This window comes from Patagioenas fasciata, chromosome 5 (assembly GCF_037038585.1).
Source record: "Patagioenas fasciata isolate bPatFas1 chromosome 5, bPatFas1.hap1, whole genome shotgun sequence".
NCBI lineage: Eukaryota > Metazoa > Chordata > Aves > Columbiformes > Columbidae > Patagioenas > Patagioenas fasciata.
In genome coordinates this window covers 33,247,309-33,274,219 of record NC_092524.1, presented here as the reverse complement: position 1 = coordinate 33,274,219, position 26,911 = coordinate 33,247,309, and the positions used below count along the sequence as shown (strand labels likewise).

At 36.9% G+C, this 26,911-nt stretch overlaps 1 protein-coding gene across 5 annotated transcripts in view; it reads left to right on the top strand.

The window, feature by feature from the left end:
• Window positions 1-26,911, top strand: part of PCNX1 (pecanex 1) — a 90,749-nt gene that overhangs the window by 7,106 nt on the left and 56,732 nt on the right. For 3 of the 5 annotated variants that reach the window (XM_065839806.2, XM_065839803.2, XM_071809276.1), the window contains exons 2-7: window positions 1,254-1,462; window positions 7,039-7,144; window positions 10,113-10,158; window positions 11,058-11,147; window positions 12,767-14,464; window positions 25,892-26,024. In XM_065839806.2, coding sequence (XP_065695878.1) covers window positions 1,254-1,462; window positions 7,039-7,144; window positions 10,113-10,158; window positions 11,058-11,147; window positions 12,767-14,464; window positions 25,892-26,024 — 2,282 coding nt within the window. The remainder of the gene's footprint in view (window positions 1-1,253; window positions 1,463-7,038; window positions 7,145-10,112; window positions 10,159-11,057; window positions 11,148-12,766; window positions 14,465-25,891; window positions 26,025-26,911) is intronic. The other 2 variants (XM_065839804.2, XM_065839807.2) reach the window with 2 other exon arrangements.

Below are 26,911 nucleotides of genomic sequence, written 5' to 3'. Positions count from 1 at the left end.
TGTTGTATGTCTGTGTGTGTGTGTATATGCTTATGGCTGTTAGAATTTTATATCAAACTGCACCATTAGTGGGGTAAAGGATGGTGATGCAGCAAAATACTTAAACACAGGCTCTTGTTTCTTTTGAAAGGAAAGTGGTCTATTTGTGGCTGAAGACTAGGAGATAGTATCTCATTCTGTTTAGTGACTGCCTAGGGAAATGGCAAAATTATAAATATGAATAAAAGCTGAATTAGGAGGGTGAAAGCCTTGAAGTGAAATCTGAAGTTTAACTGGTACTCTGAACACTCCTTCTAAATAGCTATTAGGCTGTATTTAATGTCTGTTGCTGAAATGATTGGTCTGTAAAAGCTGTATGGGCCTCAGTGAAAGTTGTGTGAGAATTCTTAATTCTGGGTGGAATTTCAAAAGTTGAATGCAGGCCTGAGGTTTTTCATGTGGCTTCTGGCCACCTTAGACACAGCTGAAAAACTATCTTCAGAACATCTACTTTGGCAGCCTTTCCATGGGCACAGAGTAATCTAGCACAAGTCATCTTTGCTGCATAGGGTTTTGTGTGTTATTGTGGACTACTGCTGAAATGTGTGAGCAACAAGTGTAAGCAGCCTTTTGTTTTGTATGCAGGTAGTGAGAAGTTTGGCTTTTGTGACTGAGTATCTTGTCATGTAAGAGTAGCTGTTGGAAGTTGACAGGCTAAGTTGAATCATCTATGTTGGGTAGCTGAGCAGGTTTTCTCCCATGTACCATGCTGTCACACTCACATAAGTTTCTCCAAAATGGACTTGGTACTGGGTACTAGCCCTGAAATAAGGTCATACCTGTGCTTGGTTTAATTTTCAAGTTGCTTAATTTTTTACATCTTTATTTGTAACAACTACTCAAAAATATTGATTGTGGCCCCAGAAAAACATGCTTGCTCTAGGTTTTGTACTCTAGGTATTGCATTCCGATAGCCTGGAAAAAGAGAACGAGAGGTGACTTTGGTTCTCAAGCTCTAGTGATAAGTCTATTTAACTTGCTGCTGTGGTGCTTTGGTGTCTTGTAGTCTAACTGTTCCTTTTTTCTATCTTGCTGGACTAATAAAAATCTCTGCACAAAGTTTGACTGTAGGGGATCTGTGTGTGTTTAAACCTTCATTTTGAGTATGATCAATATTTTCTATATGAAGGAAACTGTTAAACTCTAGATAGCTTTATTTTTTTATGGACATTTGACTTTGTGTTCATTAACTCTTTCTTACTCTCTTTTGAAAGGCCCTTCCTTCTTCCATGATGATAGTAGCTGTCTACTGCCCGGTGATAGCAGCTCTCTTTATCGTTTTGAAGATGGTGAATTACCGTTTGCACAGGGCACTGGATGAGGGAGAAATTGTGGAGAGGAATGCCAGTGAGCATATGGACAGAGGTGCAAAAACAGAACAAAGCAATGTTTCAGCCAAGAGGAAAGACAGCAATGGGCCCAGGTAAGGTGTCTGCTGTTTGAGTATTGCTTCAAATGGTAAACAGTCCTGTTTTCATTAGATGTGTAACTGGAAAGGTGGTTGAAATAAACACAGAGGAATATAGATGCAGACCTCTGTAGTTCATAAAGACTATTTATTCTGGTCTTTAAAAGTGGACTTATTTATACATTAGGTTTGAAATGATGGATTCATGTTAATTTCCTGGTTCCTCCCCCAAAGGAGTTCCAGAACAGTACTGAAAATGCTGGAAGCACTGAAAAAATAGCATGGAAAACGTGTGCTACACAACTAGTACAAGTAATCTTATTTCAGCAGTAGACTTAGTTTTTAAAAATGTAGCTTTCAAAGACTGCATGCTACATGTGAGGTCTTTTATCACTAAAATGAATGTCTGATTTGGTTTCAGTTTGCTTAGTTTTGCAAAAGCAGGAGTCAGACACTATGCTTGACTTCAATCATAGTGTTACTTCAGGAGAACACTGTGAATTTGGAAATTCTGGAATTGCTCAGCTCAGTAACGAAGATGATAGTTCTGAAGTCCTGTCAATAGGAGGTGATTCCTTTCCACAGATCTCCTTTGCTGTTGCCAGCATCAGAAAACCCAGAGGTTTTCCTCCTCTGACCAGACTATTTGGAGAAAGAAGAGCAAAAGATGACTCATCAACAAGACCAGCCTAACCAGTCTGATCAGACTATGGATGTGTTACGAGCTCTATTATCAAAGCTTCTGCCTGGCTCCAGATAATTGAGGCCATCTTAAGAATTAGACTACATGAAATAAATCAGCCTTGAGTTGAGAGCATTTCTCTTGTCTGAGTTTCTGGTGCTAGTAGCCATGAATAGTTTTCAAAGTGAGGCAATTAGTGTGTTGTCCTGACTCTTAAGAGGTTGTTTGTGTTTTACTAAAAAAAGAGAACCAAAATGAACTGAAACTTTTACATGGAGACACTGCTGTAAGGAAATGTATCTGAAAGAAGCCTCTTAAGTCTGTTTATCAGGATGCTTAAAGAAAGGAAGTGTTAAAGTGATTCTCTTTAAAATGCTCAGCCTAGAAGTAAAAGAACTTCATTGTGCATATGGGGTGGCTTCTCATGAGATGGGTCTTAAGTTCTTCTGTATCTGCTCTAAGCTTGGGGAGCACACTGTTAGTGAAAATGGTGTCTTGGATCTCTTTAAAGTTGATATACAGTAGCTTCTTGTATCAATCTTTTATAACCTGAACCTTTTTCCATGGTGTGTTTGGTAACTGAATCTGCTGATTTTAATTGTGACTCTATTTAGATCACCATATAGCATACTAAAACTGTATTGAGCTGTTTTGGCAGAATGGTTGTCTGAATGTATGTTAATGCTTATTCTGCTTAATAAAATTCATGAAAGTAATCTAGTGGTCTGTCTGTTTTAATGCAACCTTGTTAACGCATGTTCTAGCTGTGATCCTTGGATGTTTTTCCTTTGTTAAGCTACATAAGCTGTTGCTTCCAAAACAGTAGCCAAGACTTGGCAAGGGACCTCTATCTACTAGTATTGGGAATTACTTCTGGATGTTTCAGAAGTTTTGTCTAATGAGCAGTTGACATGGGACAAGTTACTACATTATAAGCATTTATGAGCTCAGAAGTAGAGGTTAGTTTGCTGTGTGTCCTGCTTGCCAGCTGAAGTTTCATTAACTTTTATATGATCCTTGTTCCCACTTTCAGGTCTCTTAACTAGAACTGGGAACAAGGTCAATGCAGAAATTACGAAGTTACTGTTTGGTAAGTGGGATATACAGTAAATACTAATCTTTGCCTGGACATTTACAAGAGCTCTGGGATAACATTCAAACCAGTAGAGGGAAGGTAGAGTGAGTGTTTAATATTGAGCTGTCACCTTCTCAGTAAATTAAATTGGAACACTAATAAAAAACCTATCTCGGAAGAAAGGTGGATATAGGGAGATCTAAGCAGACATACTACATTAAATATTTGCATAATCAGAATGTTAGTTTTGATAGCTTAGGCTATGTGATACTAAATGTGTGTGTGTGTGTATATATATGTAGAGAGAGAGTGCAAGCAAGCATAGCGGGTGAAGTTGTCCTAGAGTTTTCACCCTGCTCCCATGCACCCTCCTTGGGACCACTTTAGATATGAATATTACTATTTTTGAAGGATTAAGCAATAGTCTGGCTTCTGTTCAAAAGTCACATTGAGGATCCTGTTCAGCTTCTAAGAGCTACCATTCTTTCTGAAGATGTTTATCTGCAAAATGGTGCTTTCAAGTGACAAAAATTATGTGCTGTCATATGTAGCTTTACATGAACTCACATCTTTGTGAATAGGATCAAACTCTGAAGGCTTTCAGTCTTTTCATAAAACTTCGGCATGCTTAAGCAAAGAACAACTTACTGTTCCTTAAGAGATACCTTGTTTGATCCTTGCCTGCTTTATAAAGGTGAAATTCTCCAGTTAATATTTTTGAAAGAAGCTAGTCTTTAATTTTGAGATAGAAATGTGTGCTGTTGTCTTCTGTAACTTCTAGTGTAGTTGCTGCTTTTGTACTTAAGGGAGTGGTGTTAGAAATGCTTCTTTGAGGTTTTATAAGAACAAGTAATGGGGGTGCAGACTCACTCCTAATCCCACATGAAAGGTAGAAGTAACAGTGCAAGCACAGTGTTTGGGTGTCAGTGGGCCCACATAGATACCTCAAAACACTTAAGTCTCTCTTGCTTCTGAAGATATGAAGATGGCTTCTTTCTGTTGTCAATGACTACTGTGGTTCAAAGTATCATGAAGCATTAAGATGGTGGCACTGCTGTTGCTGATCTCTATCAGCATGGAGGAGCTGCAATCATGATACTACATGAATTTCACACGTACTTCACCCAAAAAATAGAACTGATAGCTGGGGAATGTAGCTTCCCAATTTGTTGCATGCAGTCTACTTACACAAGTATAAGCAAGAGAAATTAAAATTAAAAAAAAAAAATCTCCAACTGTTGCTATGCCTTTGCAATTTCTTCTCTTTGCAGTTTTCTGTGGCTGGCAGACCTGTTCTTGAGCTTGGAATTGTTTTACCTTTTTGACTCTATAATTAGATTCAAACTAAATAAAACTTAATACTTGAAACTGTTGTGGTCTAGCATTTGTAGTACATGCTGTGGTCATTCTGTGTTTTGAGAGCAGACTCCTGACTAGTTATCCTGATAGTTTAGTTGGAAATTAAGGACAGATGAAGACTAAAACTTCCCCTCTGCTTTATCCTGAAATCAGAATTGCTCATTCCAGATTCTCTCTGGAAGTTCTAGTCCAAATGTCAGATTTCTTTAGTCAACCAGCCTAAGTCGGGTTTTAAACTTCTGAATTCATGTAGACTTACAGCCTCTTCAGTCTTCTGATTAGTCTCTGATGCATTAATATAGGACAGTTACTAATAATTAGAAATACTAGTTTTAATTTGTTTTGCACAATCCTTGAATGCCTTGCCCACAGCCATCTCTGTTGCAGGTGGCTGGACATAATTTATTCAGTCTTCTCAAATGGTCTAGGAACTTCAGGGTTTTTTGCTTGCAAACAGAAAAGTGTTGTGCTTGTTCTGATGTATGAAGTGAGCAAACTGTAAGAAACTGAGTGTAGAACTTAACAGCAGAAATGGCCACAATACTAGTAGAAGATAGTTCCTAAAGGGTTCTATGTGCTTTTGTAGTCCAGATCCTTATACATACTATGAGGAATCCTAGAAATTGTACTTCCTGCTTGTTTCTCCGGACTTCATTTGTTGTTGTTTGTTACTAACTTTTGTTAATTCATTAGCTTGTGTGTGCTGTCACAATATGGCAGCTGTGAGCAGAGTGGTGGTATTGGGCTGGGCTGTTGCTTGTGCTGGTATCTGATGGTTCACTGTTAGACAGAATCGCCTCCTTCTCCCACTGTGGCTAACTACCCAGTTCTATGCATGAAAGCTTATTTGCCTTAGCTTATTTTTCTACTTCATAGGATATACTTTAATCATATGCAGTGTTTCTGAATGAATTATTCAAATATGAAAGGAATTTAATCTTTTTGTGAAAGACATTCTTTGTTATATCTTCAGTTGTCATCATAATGTATACTGAGCTTAAACATTAAGTGAGAATTTTTCAATTTAGTGTTTAACTTCATGTTACATAAGAAATACTTTGGTTAAAGCTGGTGGAAATTATTGAAGCTGAATTCTGTATATATATTTTTTTCTTCACTGGTTCTGCCTTAGGATAATTGATAACACCAGGTCAGAGAGGGCTCATAAACAGCCATCAGGTCCTTTAGTCTACAGCAGTTTATTTATAGTATCCAAGATCGATGTCCATGTATTACAAAAATTATTAGGTGGTTGACTTATTGCATGAGAGTTTACCATGAAACTAGTTGTCTATTAAGTCCTGCGGTGCTTCTACCCATATTTGTCCCATTCTCTAGAGGGGCTTCATCTTTAGTTTCTTTAGTCCAGCTGGAGGAGGGTTATGCATGTGTTCTTTCTTCAGCAAAATGTTGGAGTGGGCTTTCCACAACTCTGAATCATTGTTGGGAGGCAGTTGTTTATCTTTGGGAAGGAGCAGAAAGTGTCGGTGTCAAATTACAGGGCAGCAAGTTCTGTTCATAACTCTCCCGGATCAAGATAATTGAAGAGAACTGTATTGGTAGAGGAAAGAAGATGCCTCAACTTCTCCCTCTTTGCAGTTAACAAACAGTGCTAGGCTGGATCCCTTGAGTTGTGGTCCCCAACTCATTTCACACCCTGTTGTCCTAATGGACAGGCCCAACATGCTTTTGTTTCATAAATAATCTGCCTTTGACAAGCTGAATTAGTTGAATTATGATTTGGTGATATTGATCTAGAAGACATTGTCAAAACAATACTTATTAATCCTGAAAGGGTGAAATCACTAGAATGTAATAATATGTATGTTGTAGCTCAAAATATGTATTGATAGGAGCTGTAAATTGTCTGAATGGAAGTTGCTTTCTGGTAGAAAGAAGTTGCTTGCATCCCTGGGCGAGGTACCATGTCCCTGTATGTCTCTGCCTTTCCAAGAACTTTTACTGACAGTGTGTGGTTTTCTTAGTTAATCCATCTGTAGTTTTGCTCCTAGATCTAGGCTAAGTAGAAGATCTAGATAATGACAAGTGCCTTCAATCTGAGTACTCTCCTTGCTTTTTGAAAGAGTTCTATTTAGTACTTTTTAAATATTTAAAAATTTATGGATATTATAGTTAGACATATGATCTGAAAATTACATGTGTGTACATATAGACAGAATTTTGTATGTCAGCATTTCAAAAGGCCTTGTATCTCCTAAGTCTTAACAAATTTTGTTGGCTGCTGATAGGGGACCTCACAAGGCGACATCTTCTGTGACAGTACATGGGGTGTTCCAGCTCTGACTGAGCTTCTTGTGTCAAATGGGCAGTAGTCATCTGAGATACTGGGATATATTTGAGCACCTGATATTTGGAAAGGGAAAATTCACTTTGAATGTGCACTCAACATAGGCAAACTTCTGTTGAACTGGTAGGCTAATGTTAGGATTTTTTTTGTTTGTTTGTTTCTCTCAGTGACCCTGGTGGAGGGATTGAAATGTCAGAGTTCATACGAGAAGCAACTCCCCCTGTTGGCTGTAGTTCACGCAATTCTTATGCTGGGATAGATCCAAACAACCAGGTAAGCATTAGAGCTAATGCAGCTGTTGCTTTAGTACTGCTGGCTTTGTAATGTGGAGAGTAATCTTTGTGGATTTTTTCTTATTATTTTATTTTTTAAAAAAACTGTATTAGGATAAACAACTTACCTTCCTGTGTTTCTTTATTAGGGTGGCATTGCACTTTCACAGCTGCAGAGCTCTTCCTCATCCCATCTTGTGTTCATTTTAGGAATGTCTGGATTTTATAAGACAACCTATTGTCCCATCAGAAATTACACCCTTTTGCTCAGTTAGCTTTGTTCTGATTTAGTAAATAAAAACGGCTTAGAGCATGGTCAGATAAGTACTAAGACCCACTGTGGTGGGCTTCCCTCTTCCTTTTGGTATTAGTAAACTGTTAGATAGCTCAAGCTGTAACTTAATGTTCTTTGTTTTCCTCCTTTGCTTTTGTTTGATCTGTCATTTAGATGCTTAATTTGCAAACTTCAGTTGTGCTGAATTTCAAAAGTCTTATTAGAACGTATTCACTGCTGATTACCTCTTGCAATGCTGAACAGCTTTCTGAAAGTTATTATTCCTGACAGTTCAGACTGCAGTCAAAAATGTTAATTTGCTAAAGTACAAAGCAAGATGAACTGGTAGAAACGGCAAGACTAAAGATGTTTAATTTTGAATGGCCTCTGCAAAATCTTCATTATTTTGAAGCTTCAGCAAGGGTGGGAAAGAAGCAACAAATAAGGGCTGCAGATGGAAGTACCATAGAACTATTAGATTTTAATGCAACTTCATTATGCTCTAGTTGTCTTGTAATGTCACTGGGAAAGTTGTTCTGTTTCCTTATGTCTACTAGATTTATGCATTCAACTTCCGTAGTGCTGCGTATGCTGTTCCTTCTATTTGGCTTGTGATGTTTTGCCAGTCGTGGCATCTTTCTTTTGCCAGCTCTTCATGAGGACAAGTAGATTGACTGGCCAGACAGTAAGGTTATGTTGACAGTGAGCAATGCAGCATCATATTAAAGATACAGAAGCTATTTTTAAACAAAGTGGAAATCCTTGGTGTGGTATTACAATATCAAGTCCTTCTAATTAGCTCTCTGAGCAAGCAGTATATAGTGTAGTGCACTGTTATGCTAATGTTGGTGTTTATCTGAATAATGCTCTGTTATGCAGTGTAGATGCTCTTGGAGATTTTCTCCTTTGCAGAGAGCAGACATTTGGTATCATTCAAAGGAACAGGATGCAATGGTCAGTGTAGGAAGACAGAACCAGGCTTGGGGGATCATGTTTCTTTGACTGGTCTTCAGGAAAAAAGCAATTCCAAATGTATTCATAACATCTTTTAGCGTTAAAGCATGTGAAGGAACTCTGTGTTCTTTGCTGTGTGCTTTAATGCTGACACTATAACACAGTTAAAGCTACTGTGAAAGGAAGTGTAGTATTTTAAATGTGTTTATGTTGATAAAGTTAGTGCTCACTAGTCCCCTGTGATTGAGTGTTCAGCATCAAAAGGGGATGTGAACAGAAGTCATCTGAGTTCTGTTCAGGTTTTTTTTTTGTGTGAAATAGTTTTCCCATGGTGATGTGTTTGCATTCAGCTGCAGCATTCAGCAAGGCATGTCACTGAAGGGGAAAAAATGTTGAAACAAAATGACTAACTAAAAGCGTGCATAATAGTGTAGTAAAGAATGCATGAAGAGCTGTGGCTGCTTTTTTGCATTACGTGTAGCAAAGTCATTGTTCTGTAGTACGGCTGAGTAACATCTGCACACACCTTCAGGTTACCTTAAATTTGCTGTGCTTACAGAGAAGAATTAGTAGAATTATGTTCTCTTTTCCCTAGAGTCATTTAAACTAGGGATTTTTGAAATAACAGCATCCCAATAAATATATAAAACATAAAAATGATGGAAATTTTACTTTATCTTGGGTTCAGGTTTTGCCTTTGAGTGCTTTTCTCCTGTCCTGTTTGAGTGATTTAATTATTTGACACATGCCTTTTTTGTGCTATTAGGAGTTCTTTGAGAGAGGTGGTGTTGGAAATATTATACAAGCAAAGACTAAATTCTCTTTAGCATCTCTGCAAAATAGTCTGCTACTGGTTACAGGATGTATGTAGAAAGGCAGACTGCAAACCTACGACTAGCTAGTTTTCATATGAGGAGGTACATGCCTGTTTGTTGGCCACTGAACATGGCTGAAAAGCAGACACTATGTAACTAATACCCAAGAAAAGATCAAGAAATACTGCAGTTTGTCACTAACCAGTTTACTGGCTTTGAGGTAACTGTAATCGGTGTACTTGGAAACTGTCTTCAAAAGAAAAATTGCATTTGCAGGAATGAGTGGGAAGAATAAAATACAGTAAAATGATTACATTAAATGGATTTAAGTTTATCCCCTATTCATGCTGCTGCCACTTTCCATGTACAAACACTTAGGCTCTTGTTGATACGAGGTCATTGGATCAACTCTAACAGACCTGAAAAATTTCCCTGGTAAAAATATGTATCTTTTCCAATGGGAGCAGTTTCTAGACTTAGCTTGGTGTTTACTATGTTGAAAGTATAAGCTTTATTAATATATTATGATGTTTTCTTAAAGCATTTTAGGCAACTGTGATCACTGCATTAAGCACTCAGCATGAGGACAGCATTTATTAGTGTACCACCACACTAGTAGTTTGTTTCCACATTAAGTATTTTCAAGGAAGATTCCTAGCTTAAACTCATTTTAAAATCAGCATAGTAAAATCCATAAAACAGAATAATGCAGTGATGTAGTTGAATGTGTAATTAAATGCCTTGTCATCTCTGTAGCAGAAACATTGAGTCAGAAAGGATTTTACAGCCTTGTACTGTTGGATGCTATTGTGCCTTTGAAAATCTCTCTTAAGTGTATAGGCGAATGCATGCATTGCAGTAATAGGAAACAACAGTTGGGTAATTCCTAAAAGTTTACAACTTTTTACATAATTCCCTGTTTCTAGGTTGGATCTGGGTTATCTCGTCTGGGAACAGCAGCAACCATCAAAGGTAAGACTTTTGGCTACTTCTTAAAATTACTGTGCACTAGCATTTCAAATCACTATCATTTACTATGTTGTTTCCAAATACTATTTACCTTGTTCATCCTCAAAGCTTTTTTGTGAGCTAGTACAACATTTACTAAGGAGAAGAAATCTTCCTTGGAGTTGCAAATTATGTACCTAAAACACCAGGAGGGAATATCCTGGAATCTGTGCTCAGTTTTCCAAGTAATGACAGGTTTTGTTTGTAAAGGCAGGGCCAAGGAGTTGGTTTGAGTGGACTTTTCCCTACTATTTCGGGTTCTCTGCAGCCAGTTGCCCTTCTGATACTGTATATTAGTGACTTGATTATTTCTGGTTGCTTGGCATCTAGCAAAAGTACTGTCCAGGACGGCCCTTGTGAACTCCTCTGAGATGAAAAGTTAAATTATTTGTAATACACAAAGTTGCTACCTTGTAAATCTGTTCTGCCAGTAATAAGGCAAAAAAATGAGATGTGAATTTTTGTCACCCTCCTGAGTGTTTTCCTTCCCTTTCTGATCTTTGCAAGTATTTTATTACAATCTACCCTTCGTTTTTATTGGCAACCATGCAAAAGAAATATTCAAATAGACACATCTTTAAGGAAAAAAAAAATCTTTATTGAGTTCTGTGTAACATACTTTTCCAGTTCTTCATGGAAGATCTGTGTAGTTGAATGAAAGCTTTCTTATATACAAAATAGGAGAAACAGAGTAGACAATACTTATCGCTAAAAAATAAGAGAAATCTTTTGTTACTTGTAATTATAATGATTTACCGTTAAATGAAGAAATAAAAGCAACAGTCTTTCATAACAGGTGAGACATTTGCAGAGCATGTATGTGTTAATACTTTGAGTACAAGTACTCTTCTTTAAATTCACAGGAGATACTGACACTGCTAAGACCTCTGATGATATCAGCTTAAGTCTTGGCCAGAGTTCTAGCCTATGTAAAGAAGGGAGTGAAGAACAAGGTAAAATTTCTCCTTCCTGCATATTAAACGTAGTATTTTGTTACCAAAGACCTTTGCTTAACGTGCTAAAAAAATTCATGCAATTTGTTGATAGAATCTAAGAAAGGGTATCTTGAAGCTCTCTTTCCTTTCTTAATTACTCCAAGTTCCTGGGATGCATAGCTTGAATACTTTAAACTTTATTCTTTGGCTCTGTGTTTCTTGTTCTGGCATCTTCTAGCAGGTAATAAATATTTACTGTGTTCTCTGTCTTCTTGCCGTTGAAAGACTGTGAGTTTACATATCTCTAGACTATCCATTTCATACTGAAAGTGGCCTGGGATTCCTGGACTTCATTGTCAACTAACTTGCTTTACTTTCCAGTACAGACAAATGAATTTTTTTAAATCAGGCATACTTTTCTGTAAATAATCGTGTGTGGAGTTCTGCGTTTCTGGAGCTATAGACTGCTTCTAACATGCAAGCTATCAAGCTATCAGAGTCTGGTAATTGTTTTTCCCTAGTATGTAAAGAAACTGCTAGCTTATGTTCTTAAGTTGTCCAGTTTTGTTTCAAGTATTATTTTTCATTTAGCTCTATTTACAGGAAAAAATCTGATTGGACTACAGGAGAGCATAAAAACTCTGGGGAAATGTTGTTTGCTGATTTTTTTTAAGTACCTGTTGATTAGCAGGAATTTAACTTTGGGATTCAGTTCAGAAAGTATGTTTAAAATAGAGGATTGCAGATGGCCATACTATTGTAATAGGCAGCAGGGTTCTACTGTGTTCAGCTAAGAGAACTGTTTGTGAAGTCTCTTAAGTTACATGTGTGCAAATACACTCTACAAAAATTTAGCAATTGTAGTAACTTAACTTGGCCTCCAGATCTTCTATTTTTACTGACAGTACCAAAGAAGAAAGTTGCCTGACTTCCAGTGCTACCTGCAGGAGGACACTTTCACAGGAGACCACTTCTGATGGATAACAGAAGCAATTGTTTTGGGGAATTGCTAACAGCAAATCCTCATGATTTGTTTTGACAGCACTGGTTTTGGAGGTAGCAAAACTCAGTAACTAACTTCATAGAGGGTTTCATTACAATACAAATAGACCTGTGCCAGTGCCTGCATCCTTGCTAACTATGAGCTTACTTGGTATCTGGTAAGAAAGGTGATTTTTTTTTTTTTTTTATGACTTCAAAACTAATGGGGTTTACTCTGTTTTCTTTAATAATTTTAAAGTTTATGTGAAACAAAAAGCTCACTGCATGTAGCAAATAAAAGGCAGGGTACCCCTTTATAGTTAATAAACTTTGGAATACATAAAAATATTAAGTCTGAGACACATGAGCAATAAAGAAGGTTGGGGACTTGTCAGAATCATGTCTTTTATTAGCTGTTTAGATTAAGCTGGTATTGATGGTTTCTTTTTTTATAAAAAAATGTCTCTTGTCAGGTTTGCCCAGATGACAGGAAATCTTTTAAATGGTAATGTGATGCATAGTACTTGCAAATGGATTTGTCATTTTTTTTTTGTTTTTACTTTGTCTGATATAAACAAGTAGTTGTAGTTGTAAAGCAGATTGTATGACTTCTATGAGCATTCTACCTGAATATTTTTAAATATGTCCTTAAACAGATTTGGCAACTGATCGGAAGCTTTTTCGTCTGGTGTCGAATGACTCGTTTGTCTCCATCCAACCTTCATTATCCTCTGGACAGGATTTGCCAAGAGACAACAGTGACAAAGTGTGCCTCTCGAACAACCAGCTTGTGGACCAGTCTAAAACCAGTGCGTGTGACACAGAAGTAGCTTCACTTATAACTCTGCATTCTCACTCCTATAGAAAGGATCATAGACCACGAGGTGTACCAAGGACTTCTAGCTCTGCTGTCGCTTTTCCAGATGCTTCACTAAATGACTTCCCTCTCTATCAACAGAGACGAGGACTAGATCCTGTCAGTGAGTTAGAAGCTGCCAAGCCCCCTTCTGGATCCAGAGAGTCCTTGGCTGAGAGTTCTTGCATTTCAGGAGTTTTTCAATTAGATGACATTCTGAAAAGTAGCAGCCCTCAACCATTGGCTAAGAGTGGGAAGAGCAAATCTTTGAAAGCAGACAAAAGCGTGGACAGTCTGAGAAGCCTCAGTACTAGAAGCAGTGGTTCAACAGAAAGCTACTGCAGTGGGACTGATCGTGACACTAACAGTACCATCAGTAGCTATAAAAGTGAACACACTAGCTCAACGCATATAGAAAGTGTGCTGTCGGAGCACGAGGAGGAGTCTCCTAGAGAAGAGAAAAAGGATGGTAAGAGAAAGGACTGTGGTGTTGACTCAGAGGATGACAGTAGTTCTACTACTGACAAAAGGACTAGTAGTGAAAGGACTGCTGTGGAAGTGAGCACTACCAATGGTGGTCCAGAGGTAAAGAGTTCTCATGCATCTGAGATGCACAGTCAGAAAGGTCTTGGTGCCTCTGCTTCAGAAGAGGCCAATAAGAACCCACATGCCAATGAATTGACTACGCAAGGTGACAGACCACCTGGGAAGGCTGCTGAACAAAGAGATGAGCAGAGTGAGAAACTAGCTGTGTTAGTAGATTCAAGAGCTTCTAAAGAAACAAGTGGAAAACACAAAGAAGGAGATGTTCGACCAAAATCTTCTAGTTTAATACATCGAACAGCCTCTACCCACAAGTCTAGCCGGAGAAGGACAGGAAAAAAGCGGGCTAGTAGTTTTGATTCAAGTCGGCACAGGGAATATGTTTCCTTCCGAGGTGTATCTGGTACTAAACCTCACAGTGCTGTGTTTTGTCATGATGAGGACTCCAGTGATCAAAGTGACTTGAGCAGGACATCAAGTATGCAGTCAGCTCACCAGTTCAGCAGTGATAGCTCTTCCAGCACCACTTCCCATTCATGCCAGTCTCCTGAAGGAAAGTACAGTGCTCTAAAGACCAAATATGTTTCTAAAGAACGTGGGGGCACAGACCCTGAAAATGCTCACAAAACCCGTGTAAGCTCTGAAGGAATTAGTAAAAAACGATCTACACGTCGGACTTCTAGTACAAACAGTGCCAAGAATCGTGCCAGAGTATTAAGCCTGGACAGTGGTACTGTAGCTTGTTTAAATGACCCAAATAGTTTAATGACACCAGGTAATATAAAACAATTAACCACTTCAAAATCTGATTTGGAAGCCAAAGAAGGAGAGGTGCTAGATGAGCTATCTCTGTTGGGAAGGGCTTCACACTTAGAGTCAGTCACTCGTTCTAGGAATAGCTTACCAAGCCAGGCTACGTTTCCTGAAGGGGAAGAGCAAGAATTAGCAAGTGGAGGTAAGTAAATGACCTACCAGAAGTACCTTGCTGTATTTTGTTCATGAGTCTTGTATCTATGACTGAAGTTACACCTGTACTTGAGTGTCTTCCTGTTTCTTTGTTCTTGCCTAGTAAAACTGACAAAGCATTTCGTTTGTAATCTCTTGGAAGATCTCCAGAAATAGGAACTGAATTCAAACAAATGTTATGAATCTATAGGTAGAGGTGTTATGGGTTTGTAACTGGCAGTCTTGGTTAACCAGAGCTCCTTCTTAAAGTTATTTGTGATCAAATCAGACTTGCTCTGTTGTATTACTCAAACTTCAAATAGTGTCTGTCCTGTTTTAAAAATTAATAAAAGATACTATTTTTGTTTGGAAGACTGTGCAGTTTAGGAAGTGGGAACATGGAAGTGGTTGTTTGAAATTACTGCTGCCTCTTAGATGAACTCTCTGGCTTGGCTTGAGGTGGTATAAAAAAACCCACCACCAACAAAAACAAAACCCAACCCCAAACCCTTACCATGTTGTCTTGAATTGCGCATTCTTATGATGAACTAGTTACTAAGCTGAATTCTCCTAGGATTTGATTTTGCTTAGCTTTGCCATTGTTGGCTAGACAGTGTTGTTTACTTTGGTTTATGTGTGGTTGGTTTTTTCCTTTTTTTTGTCCTCATTATGAGAACGCAATAACCTTCTTGTGCTAGAGAGAGGAATGTAGTTTCCTCTTTCTATAACTATTGCTTTCTTTGCTGTAATGTGAGTACTAAGCTTACCTGTAGTAACTGACATAAATATTGATTAATAGGGGCATTTAAAAAAAATTTGGAGCCCTTAGTATTTTTTTGCTTATCACTTGTTATGACATTTCGGTCTCTTTTCTTGGTTAGCCATATTGACTGTCTTAACTGGAAGGCTTTTTGTGTTGTGGAAGATAACCGAGTTTAAAATATGTTTTCAGAGCAGTATGGGATTGCTAATTGCCTGAGTCTGACTTTTGGGATTTTTTTTGAAGGGAATACCTACCAGATAATCTGGATCTTGTTGACTAAGCACACAAATGCTTCATAAAATTGTATTTTAGATTGGCATAGGTATTTTATAAGAAACTGTAGCAAATTTACTGTCCCTGTTATTTAGACAGCCTAAGCAAAGTATAATAACTCTTCCATTGTAAAAGGAACAACTTCCAGCTGACAGTGAGATTAAGGGATTTTTTTGGATCTGTTCCCTCCTGACACTGACATAAGAGCAAACTCTAAAAACAGTTGATTTTTTTTAAGGGGGGATGGGGAAGTGTGCTGCACTGAAGTTCAAATTTGACTGGTTTACAATAAGCTCAAACCTATTGAGGTACCTTCACTTAAAAGAGAATCTTCATGTATTGGTACTTCATTTTCTGTTATTCCTAGTAAAAAAAGCTTTGCAGTAGCTTTAATGGAGGAGTCCAGGTTGCTCTTTTAGTACTAAACCTACAAGCTAAACACTTAACAGACATTCTTCTTATGCATTGTTGAAGTGACAGCTCTTTATATCTACTGAGAGTAACTTGACTAATGAAAAGTCTGCTTTATGTATTTACCATTTTGACTCAATGCTTTTCCTAGCACAGGATTTAATTTCATTTTGGTTTGTGTTATTACAGCTTAAAACTGGTAATGTTCTCTCTTTGTATACAAAGGAGGATAATATACCTTATAGCACATGTCAGACTTTATATGTACTCACCAGTCACCAGAAGTCAGAAGGACTCAGTGCATGAATGAACACTGTATATAATCAAATATCTTGCTCTCTTAAAGTGAGATGGTGGGGAAGACCAACACCAACACATTTAGAAATCTGTAGCAACTTAAGCAGGGAAGTCTTGCTGTCATTCTCTCTGGACTATTCCTTTCATTTTCCTTTGTAAAGTTTGCTTAGATAATGGTAATTTTGAAGTTGTTAGTGTTTTTGGTAAATGGCAAGTACCCAAGTATTATTTACTTGTGCATTTCAGTCTGACTTTAAGAAGCAATTTGGAATCAGGTTCTCCAGCTTTGATGACATCATATGATTAATAACTCTTGCTGTATCTTATGTTTCTTATTCTCAATAGATAGGAAATATTTCCTTTAGGATTGTAAGAAATGAATGTCATTCTGCTTTTTTGAAAACAGAATGAAAATATTGCTTTTCTTTAGCATTACTTAAATATTTATGCAGTTATGCCTAGCATCAAACCAGTAATTATTTTGAATTTATCTGTTCATGATCAGTCTGAATAATTCTTCATGTTGTCGTTTGTTTCTACTGGTTTTTCATTTGTATGTTTTTGTTGCCTTTCTGCCAAATGTATAACTTGTAGTGTAAGTTTTGTAACAGCTGTGTATTTAATTGTGGCTTTCTTTGGGCTTACATGTGACTAACAGTGATCAGAGAAAATGTTTGAAATTTTTAGAATCTAAGTTGCATTATATTTCCCACTATTGAGTTGTCTTCACCTTTTAGGAGTGTTTTTAAAGACACATGTGTACTATAAATACACATTGTATGTGTGCATTTGTATATAAATTATTTGAGAAAATCATTTTATTTACATGTAGCAGATGAGTGAAAGAATAAACTTTATTCAGATTTTCGTAAGATCAGAGAATATTGGTTGGATGGGACTTCTAGAAGTTGCTTGGTCCAGCCTCCTGCTGAAAGGATTATTTTATAATTTTACATAAATATTTTTAATTTTGGTGGTAGCTTATAATTTTTTGAAACAGTTAACAGATGCATATTGGGTAACCAAAAGACTGATATTAGTACCACCTCCTCTTTTTCAGTCAGCAGCTTTCAGTTCCTGTTTTTCAGATATGAGTTAAATCACTAATTGTAACTTAAGTCTTTAGGAAGTAAACCAAAAAGTACATTATGTCTGTGTAACTGCTAAAACGTATTTTGTAATGGATGTGGCCTTTAGTAATCTTCTACTAAGCAGGATGCTATACAAATTTCTACATATTTTACTTCAGTAGATACAACTTAGCTGTTTCATTTATGTTATGCCAGGAAGTGGTGAATGAGTCACTTTTTTACTAAGTAACTTGTGCATTTGACTAGAAATGCAGTTCATTAAAATGCAGACAATCAACATCTTAAAATTTTGTAATACATGTAGTAAACGTGTAACAAAAAAATGGAAAATGTCTCACAATAGTTATCCTTAACTGCTTAGTCTCCAAAAGTAACTAGTGAATTGGTAGGTGATGGGTTAGATTAAGTTATTTATATGTTTAAAAGCTTGCCTCTGTGTAGTGACATTTTGGAAATACCACCATGGCACGCTTCTATGCCTGGTTTCTATCACATGTGTGCTATTTCTGGGTTGCTGTTTGTAAAGATTTAAAGAACAAACATAATGCCATATATCAAACAATGATGTTGTGTAAAACTTGAACTGACCCAAAAAGTCAAGTGTTTTCCCCCAGTTCTATATTAACTGTTAAAGATGCACGTTTTAAGCTGCTATTCTCTTCTGCAGCTTGCTGTAATTTAAGATTTATTTACTTTAAGTTCTTGAGTTGCATACTCTTTTGTAAATAAAACTGCATGTGATGTAATGCATTTTTATTTTTGTGCATTACATAGCGATATTGAAGTAATGGCTCATACTGTTCTTCTGTGTTTTGTGGTCTGCAGTACATCTCTACAGACAGGCAAAATAGGGTTTTGTGAGTTTGGATTAGAATCTTGCTTTTTGTGTTCATTTTCTCAGTTTGCATGTGTTTGTACATATTTGCTTAGCATATCTGCCTGTAATCATTAGGCAGTATCCTCTCCAAGTAAAAAGTAAAATTCTGTTCTCTGCTATGCAGCCAATGCTAATGTCAGCTGTTACTAATGTATCACTTCTTGCCTACTATGCTTATATTGCATATGGTCTACAGTCATTACTTATTTTGCTTATGTTGTAGAACTGTTCCATGCTTTAGCTTGATATGTTTTCTGCAGCTGGAATTTATACATATACAAAAGATGGGGCTTCTAGTTTGTTTTCTGGGAGTCTATCAGTTCACATTTCATCTGCTAAACCAAACAGTTTCGCATGACAAATCAAACTCTGAGTTTAGAAATGGTAAAAACTGAAAATCAAACTCTGAAAGAGTTCAGAAGTGGTAGAAACTGAAAGATATATAAAGTTACTGTAGTGTGGTTGTGTGTATGTTAGCTATCTCTGCTGATGGGTTCAGCAGGACCCTTCCTGTAACTGGATCAGATAAAGCAAAGTAGCCAGTAAAAAGGGCTCTCTTCCATATGAGGTTGTTTTTTGGAATCAAAAGACTGTATTCCATAATTAGATTTTTACATGTCAATTAGCAGTGTCATAATGTATGCAGCATTTGGTCCAGGCATGACATACAAATTTTAATTTTAGCTGTTCCCAATATTTGACTTTGAAAGCATAATGTTCTGTCAAAGCTTTTGTGTGTAAGGGTTGAGTTTTACAGAATTACCTCTGATTTTTGGATTGTTGTAATCTCAGAAGTGAGATGTTACTGTTCAGTTAAACATATAAACACTGTTAGAAGTGATGTGCGAGGCTGAAATGGAATTCTGCGGTTTTGGAACTGAACAACGAAACAACATTTGGAATGAATCTTGCATCTACTAGTGGTTAATCACTACCGAATAAATCAGAATGCAGTTTTAGTAATTTGTGTGGGGACTTTGGCCTGCCTGTTTTGTCCCCTTATTGGTATTTATGGATAACACAGGGATTTTAATTAGATGATTTACATCAAAATAACTACCATCTTCCTGATACTTTGTCATTTCATAAGGGTGGTGATGGGGAACAAACAAAAACCTTGAGTTTTGTCTAACTGGCAGCAGTGGCTGTTGAGAGCCAGGAATGTGTGTAGTTGCTTTGCAAAAGCCCTGAGTGCTGCTTCTAAGAGATTTCCTGTGTCTTGGTAGAAACATGTTCCTTTAGTGTGTCGTCTGCAGAGTGGTACATGTTCTTCCTCAAGTTCTACAGGGCTGCATTAGGGAAGTTCAGGAGATTCTTGATGAGAAATGTATGCCACAGCATATACCAAAAGTTAAAAACGAAGCACAATACACTTCATTTAATTTTGGGGTTGGTATGTTTGTATTTTTTCCCCTGGGAATATTATTTATAAAAATTTAACCCTACTTAAATTTTCTGAAGCCTCCCAAAGAAACCATAAGTAGTAGTTTTTTTAAAATAATTTGCATTGCTGTGGGAGTGAGTTATTTAAATGTTTGACTGGTAGTGTTTGTGGAACTACTTTTTGCAATTTTTTTTTTTTTTTTTACTTTATTTGGAAATAATGGTTCCCTTTTGCTGACAGATAGCATGTGGTGGTCGTAAATTTGCCAAGTATTCATCTCAAGCAGGAGCTGAAAAAGAATTTTTGTTACTTGATATAAATGAAGCTATATCTACTAAATTAAGTTTATAAGCCACTTTTTTCATGCTCCTTTTTAGATGTACCTGGATTTATTGTTATGCATACAGCTAAGAAAGTTCTGAGGGCTCTCTGAAATGTAATGGAAGTGCTCACGTTGCTGCCAAATGTAGCTATGAGATGTAATTGCAAGATACTTCAAAGTTGACTGTTCATTAACATTTGGTGTTATAGATAATAGAAGCCCATTCAAAGAAAACATGATTTTCTGTGGATGATCTACTAATACAAAATACTTATACACTTATGCTGGAAAGGCTGTGTGTGCTAAAGATTTAAAGCATCTTTTCTTTAAGGTGAATAAATCCAAATACAAGTTCAGAATTAAGTTTCACAAAGATAAATGTAGGTTATGAACATTTGTCTGCTGCATGAGCATACTATTAGCTGTTGATACCCAAATCCCTGGATACAGCAACTCTCTTGAGCAGGTGATTAGATGAGGTCAGAGCTTTGGCTCTTTGACCTGGAGTCCATCAACATTATATTTAAGAAGCCTGTGTGAGTAACACCTAATTCTTAAGTGAAATATTCCGAGTGTGCAATACAGCAGTACAGTGGAGTAACTGAGACTCAGTTTTCTTTGGCATTAGTAGATAAATTTGTCTATCAAGATAGTCTGTAAAAATGTTTGGTTCAAAATTCAAAACAGATGTTTTCATTGTCCTGGTTATTCCCTGTTTGACAGTGTTTTGCTCTTCAGATTGTTGTAGTGACTGGTTTACTGTAACTGTAAATATTCCTCCAGCCAAGTCTCAAACTTGTGTGGGTTTTTTTAATACATTCAATCACAACGCTGAAGTCTTGGTCTTTACTTCATGTGTTTCTCTTCATTTTTTTTTTTCCTCTGGTGACAGGCTTTCTTTCCTAAATTGTGTGTTTTCCTCTACTGTTTTCTAGCAAAAATGTATATCTTAGAGGTATCCCTCTGTTCTTCATTGTTTCTCCCTTGCTTTCCACATCTTTATTCTTTAAAAATTGGCATTAGTGATATTTTTCATTAAGTGTCCACAGTAAGCTGTGATACTATAAGCCAATACTTTACATTTTCACCAGAGAAGTACAAGATATCCCTGCAATTGTAGGTCTTGCAGTAGTGCATAATTCATGGTGATTAATATCTGCATGCTGAAGATGTGGACTGAACGGACTCCTTCTTTCTACTTGGGTATAAAAGTATGGTTTTTAAAATAGTGTTAGGGCACATGAGCCTAAACTACAAATGCCTCAACTGTGAGGAGGGTAGTGGTGTTAAACCACAAACACATGTGAGAAGTTTGACTTTTTTTAGGCTTCGAACACAAATGAGATAAAGATGCTACATACAGAAGAATAAAATTACAGCTATTTGGTTTGTTTGGAAATCTCTTACAGGACAGATTTCATTGCCTGTGTGAATGCATGAGGCCTGAACTGTTCATTTCAGTTCTCACAGAGAATTTGTAGGGTTGGTCATGACAAGTGCTTGAAAATAGTTAGATCACAATTTCCTATTCAATAGGGAGAGAAGTGGCATGTCCAAGCACCACTCAGCTTCCATGCACAAGTTTAACCATACTTAACCTGACTAATGTTCAAAACCATCTAGACTTCAAGTGACGTATTTTCTTTCCTGAGAAGAGTGAGAGACACTGTTTCCATTGTCTGTGTGTTTTTTCTTTTCTTTCCTGTCAGACTGAAGTTTGCATTTCTTATCCTGAGAACTGCATGTTTTTTCACAACGATGCTTTACATCTGCATTACCTCCATACTATATCTTTCCAGGAGCTTTCCTACTTGGATAGAATATATCTGAGGCATTGGATTTAGTGTGTTTGCCTAGCAAAAATGAAAGAGGACTTGATGTAATAAAACAGGGAAATTCTACTTTTTCATCTCATACTTCTTCAGTTCCCATTTTCTAAGTTTAGGTTAGAAGCAGTGGTACCTACATGCAGGGTGACGCTGTAAATGTTTTGGCTTGTGTTTGTAAATATTCCTGTTTGAAATAAAATATTTTCATTTTCTGTTTCTTAGAGCTAGTTGTAGGGTAAAATTGTATAGCTGTAGTGCAAAACTTTGAGTCTTCAGTTCTGTTTAGAACTTTAAGGAACTGCAGAGGCTTGCATCAAAAACACTTGTGTAGTATAGCAAGAGAAATTTTGGAAAGGCAAACTGTCTGCAGGCAGGGTAGATCAACCTCTGTTCAGATATTTCCATCTGACTGGCAAAGGGAAATGAGTATTTGTTATTCAATAGTTTTCTATACAATAAATTTTAGTCTTATTGGGAAAGCATGATTCCAAATGTGTGATGATGAAATCATATCCTCATGACTTTGCGTGTACCTGCTAATTTGGCTTTTTTCCAGTCAGAAGTGTAATGAAAAAAAAAAGATGAGTTTTAATGTGTTAATATGCACAGTTGCATTAACAATTGTGAAAGTTAAATTATTTCCTCTTTGCTATTAGATGTATTATTATTTGAGAATAGGTGTGAGAGGGTTAAGTTTGCTACAAAGTTGTCATTAGGTCTCTACCTCTATTGATTTCTCTGGGGTATAGATTTGTAATTTTAACTTGTGCACTTTGAACTTCAAACCCGATTTTTCTGTTTCGAGTTCATATGACAACAGGGAGAATAAATTTATACTTAAATTTCTTGACATTAAAGAAGTGTGCAGTTTTTTTTACATAAGTTTAGAATAAACCAGAAAAATAGGACAGACTTCAACAGCAAACACTCTTACTGAAAGACTTGTCTTCCTCTACTGATTTACTTAAAGTAAGCATGAACTGTGAAAGTATTACCTGTGTTCTGTCTCCCCATTAGATCTAGATTTGGTAGATGTTGGATCTTACCTTTCTGGAGTCTAAAGTAAGTGGTTGAAAGTAGCAGCATTGGAGAAGTATGAGTGATGGTCGTAGGATGTTTGTGTGTTGTGGTGGTGTTTTGTTGGTATGTTTAATTTTTTTTAAGCTGTTCTACAGTGATACTTCGAGTTTTGTTTTCAAACATCAACACACTGTTTAAATATTTAAAGAAATGTATTTATGTTAAAACCAAGCTATTTCCTCATGATCAAACTGCTCTCAGAGCAGATAGAGGATAATTTAGAAGCTTACCTCCTACTGGTGAATTCATGAGCAGTTGTAGTGCTCCTTCACACTAAAGACAAGTAGAAACACAAGTAAATAACACAAGCAGCTTTTCAAACTGGTATATCTTTTAAATCATGTGTGTTCTTTAAAATAACATTTTTTAAAAAGTTTTATTTTAAAAACACACAAACAAAACAACAACAAAAGCACAAAAAAAACCCCACTAAAAATAACCCACCCCGAAACAAACCAAAAAAAAAAAAAAAAAACACAACACTCAGCCAAAATCAAATGTTGCTCGCTTTGGCTTTCCACACTTCAAACCATTATCCTTACTGTTCAACTACCTTATTGTACTTAGTCATGGTTTCAGTGTGGACCTTCTTGCCTGTAATATACTTGCTTAGTGATTCTGTGTGTCTCCACCAACATTCAGGAAGAGTGTATATGGAAGATGTGCATCAAACTGAAGTTTTAAGGTAAATAAAAAATACCTTAGTATATTAGGTAGAAAGCTACACCAAAATCTACTTTAACCTTTAAAAACCAGAGTGAATTTAAAAGGTAGCAAATGCCAGAACTATTTGCCTATGCAGTTTTTAGTCTCCAGGTACCTATGGACTTTTATTTTTATTTTTTCATCTTCAAATGTGTTTATAGCTCTTTTTCTCAAGGATACTGCTTCGGTCAGTGTGTGAGGTAGACTTGCTTTAGTGGTAAACTGGAGCTGCACAGGAAGGACCTCTAGTGTTTCCATAATCTGGGCTTCAGATACTGCAGAAGGTAGTTTACTGAATAAAGTATATGAAAAGAAAAACAGATGTTGTCAGTGTTACGTATGCTGTCTTGAAGAATTGCACTTGAATGTTGCCTTTGCTAAGTAGTTGCAAGTGGTAATTAAAATTTAATAGTGATGTTTACCATCTTCATGATAATCAGAAAGTTTACGTTTCAGTTAGGGCTGTTCCTTATTTCATGGTGTTTAACTATGGTCTGATTGCCAGAAATGTGTGGAATTGCTTTTGCATCTGAAGTCAGTGGAAACTGTGTTGTGAATATGAGTTCTTACATGCTGATGTATACACCAGGAAAATTGAGTTTTAAAGATTGGCACCCAAAATTAGTGGGCAGTTTTGGGCCTCTTGTGTGTTAGCTTAATCCACCAGAAAATTCTGGATTCATTCTGTCTTGTTTAATGTGATTCACTTTCCCAATACTTCAAGTATGAGAGCTATAAAGAAATACTTGAATAAATTGGGCTGTGTATTAAAACAAAGTATAAAGCTGTATATTAAACCACAAGAGAAATGTATTAAATTCTTGCTGGAATACAATCAAAAGTAAGTATCTATTCATGCTTACAATAACAAAAGCAGTTTTCCTGAAAATATCAGGAAGTACTGGATTAAGGATGTCCTTACTTTTTTGACATTTTGGTAACGACATGTTTATGGCTTTAATGTTGTTCTTAAAGTGTATGTCTTCATATGGCTTTTTAGCTCTTAAAGCAAGCTACAGATTGAAGTATCATATACAGTTATTCACTTGATAACCTGTGGTTCATTCCTGGGTGGAATTGGACTCTTGTTTCATGCAGTCTGTATTGCTTGAGCTATGGCAGCTATACACAGCAGTAGTAGCTTGCTATAGGTTGCAATTCTCTGTAGACCAGCGTTAGATTCTTTGCTGGTAGTTTTGAATGCCCTGTGACAAGAGTGTTGCAACTTGAAATGTGCTTCAGTGAACATGGACCAGTCTGCCTGTTGTCTTTCTAAATAAAAAAAGCATTGCTCCCTTAGTGTATTCTTTTTTTATTTTGGCTTGACACAATTCCTGGTTTTCTCTCTCTAGTAACAGGCTTTTTGGCTACCAAGTTGTGACTTCCCCTTCAAGATTGTGATTTTCCTTTTGCTGACTTCATGTCAAGTATGGGGTGTTTTGTTCTGTTTTCTTCTTCATTTGCCTGCCAAAACCTATTTTTACTGTGACCCATTCATTTGAGCTCTCTAGTGCACTGCATTCAAATTGCGTAGTAGCTTCCTTGGTTCAGGAGGATGACTCTGAGATTGTAGGCAAACCATGAAGCAGTGAAAATCTGAAGTTGTTCAGACTGTGAAGTTTAGGGAGCACAGGTGGATTTTGGGGGGTGATTTGTGGAAAAATCTTAGGTTCCATTGAGTACATACAAACTGTTTTTTACTGTGTTGCTTTGTAAGTGGACCAAACCATTTGTTTGTTGTTTGGGGAGTTAAAATAACAAAACTACCAATCCTTACAAAGAAACTATTCTCGTATTTAATCTCAAACCCCTGCTACTCCAGATCATAGCGTAACTAGACAAAAATGAGCTACATGTATCCGTTGCTGCTTATGAGGAAAACAAAAAAAAGCACCTCTGTTTTGTCCCCTGAGGAAGTTAACCTCAACCCTACCTGTTTGTCAGAAATTATAAAATTAAGAAGAAAATATTATGGTGCGAAGAGGCAGACAATCTTTCGAGGTTGTCCTTTAGGCTTCTCCTTTATCTATTAAATGAGATAAAGGGCAAGATCAGTCTTGTCTCTTTCTGCCCTGTGTAAATCTAAGAGATCTGGGATATCAAAGTTTGTTTGCAACTTGGCTATCTGGATCTGGGGGTTAAAAACAACAAGAAAAGTAGCCTGTCTATTCAAGACAGGACGCACCCTGCCTCCCAAACACCCTACCGCCCAAATTTTTACTAATAATTGTGTTGTGATCCTGTCTTGATGCAGGTTACTTGACCAGTCAGTGCATAATTTACTTCTGTTGTTTCAAGTCAAGTTCATTAACTTGGGGAGGGTCAGGGGGAAGAAAGGAGTCTTAAGTTACTGTGTACGTAACTAGGATGGGTTCTTATTTGACCTAAAGTCTGTCTTGATGCAGCAGCACAAGCCAGCGAGGAGCCTGTCACATTTCGTCGTGAACGCAGCACATTTAGGCGTCAGGCAGTACGACGCCGGCACAATGCAGGGAGTAACCCTACCCCTCCTACATTGCTCATCGGATCACCCCTCAGGTAGGGTATCTAAATGTTCCACCATATTTAGCATGCATGCAGCAGACCACTTCTCCCTGCACCCACCAGTGTTGCCAGAAAAGCACTTCTTACTTCTTCCCTCTCCCCCATAACCTCCTTGAGCTGTCACTGCATGTCACTGTGAGCTTGTTGAATTGTGCATGTATATGTGGCAGTATTTTCAAAATGAGCAGGACAGCCAGTCTCTAACATGTTATAGCTTATTTTGGATTGATAACAAATTGAACTAATGCTAACAAACTTAGACTCAAGTGTTTTTGTAAAAAAACTTCAGAAACTTATTTTCAAGGAAGAAGTAAACCCAAGAAAATATTATTCACCACTTCTCATTTTGCTTTTGTTTAAGAAAGCAAGCATCAGGGACTAGTGCTGTAATTTTTTTTTCATGTCTGTAGATAGTGAGAGATAAGCATAATAACAAAATGGTAGAACATCATAAAAGAGATAAATCATATAAGCAAAGATTCCAAATATAAAATACAAGATAAACCATTGTATGAACATCCTGCTGCTTTTTACAACAGAAGAGAAATAATGAAGTAATAGCAATGCCTTTGTTGTAGAATGCACAACATTGCTCAGTATTAAATCTAATTGTGTGGCACTTTGCATGCCCTGACAGTGTTTAAAATGTACTATTAATATATACACGTATCCCAAGAGTCCCCAGCCTTCACTGGCACAGCTGTAAACAGTACTGGGCCTAGTGATAAGTTACAAACAGCAACTCTGTTTGGTCTGTCATCTTCAACAGTAGAAGCAGCAATCAAGTTTTTAAAGTTGCTTTTAAAGTCTTTCAGTCCTGTGGTTGCCCATGGTGTTGGAGAATCTAGCAAGCAGAACTTTGCCTTTAGAGGAAGGAATAT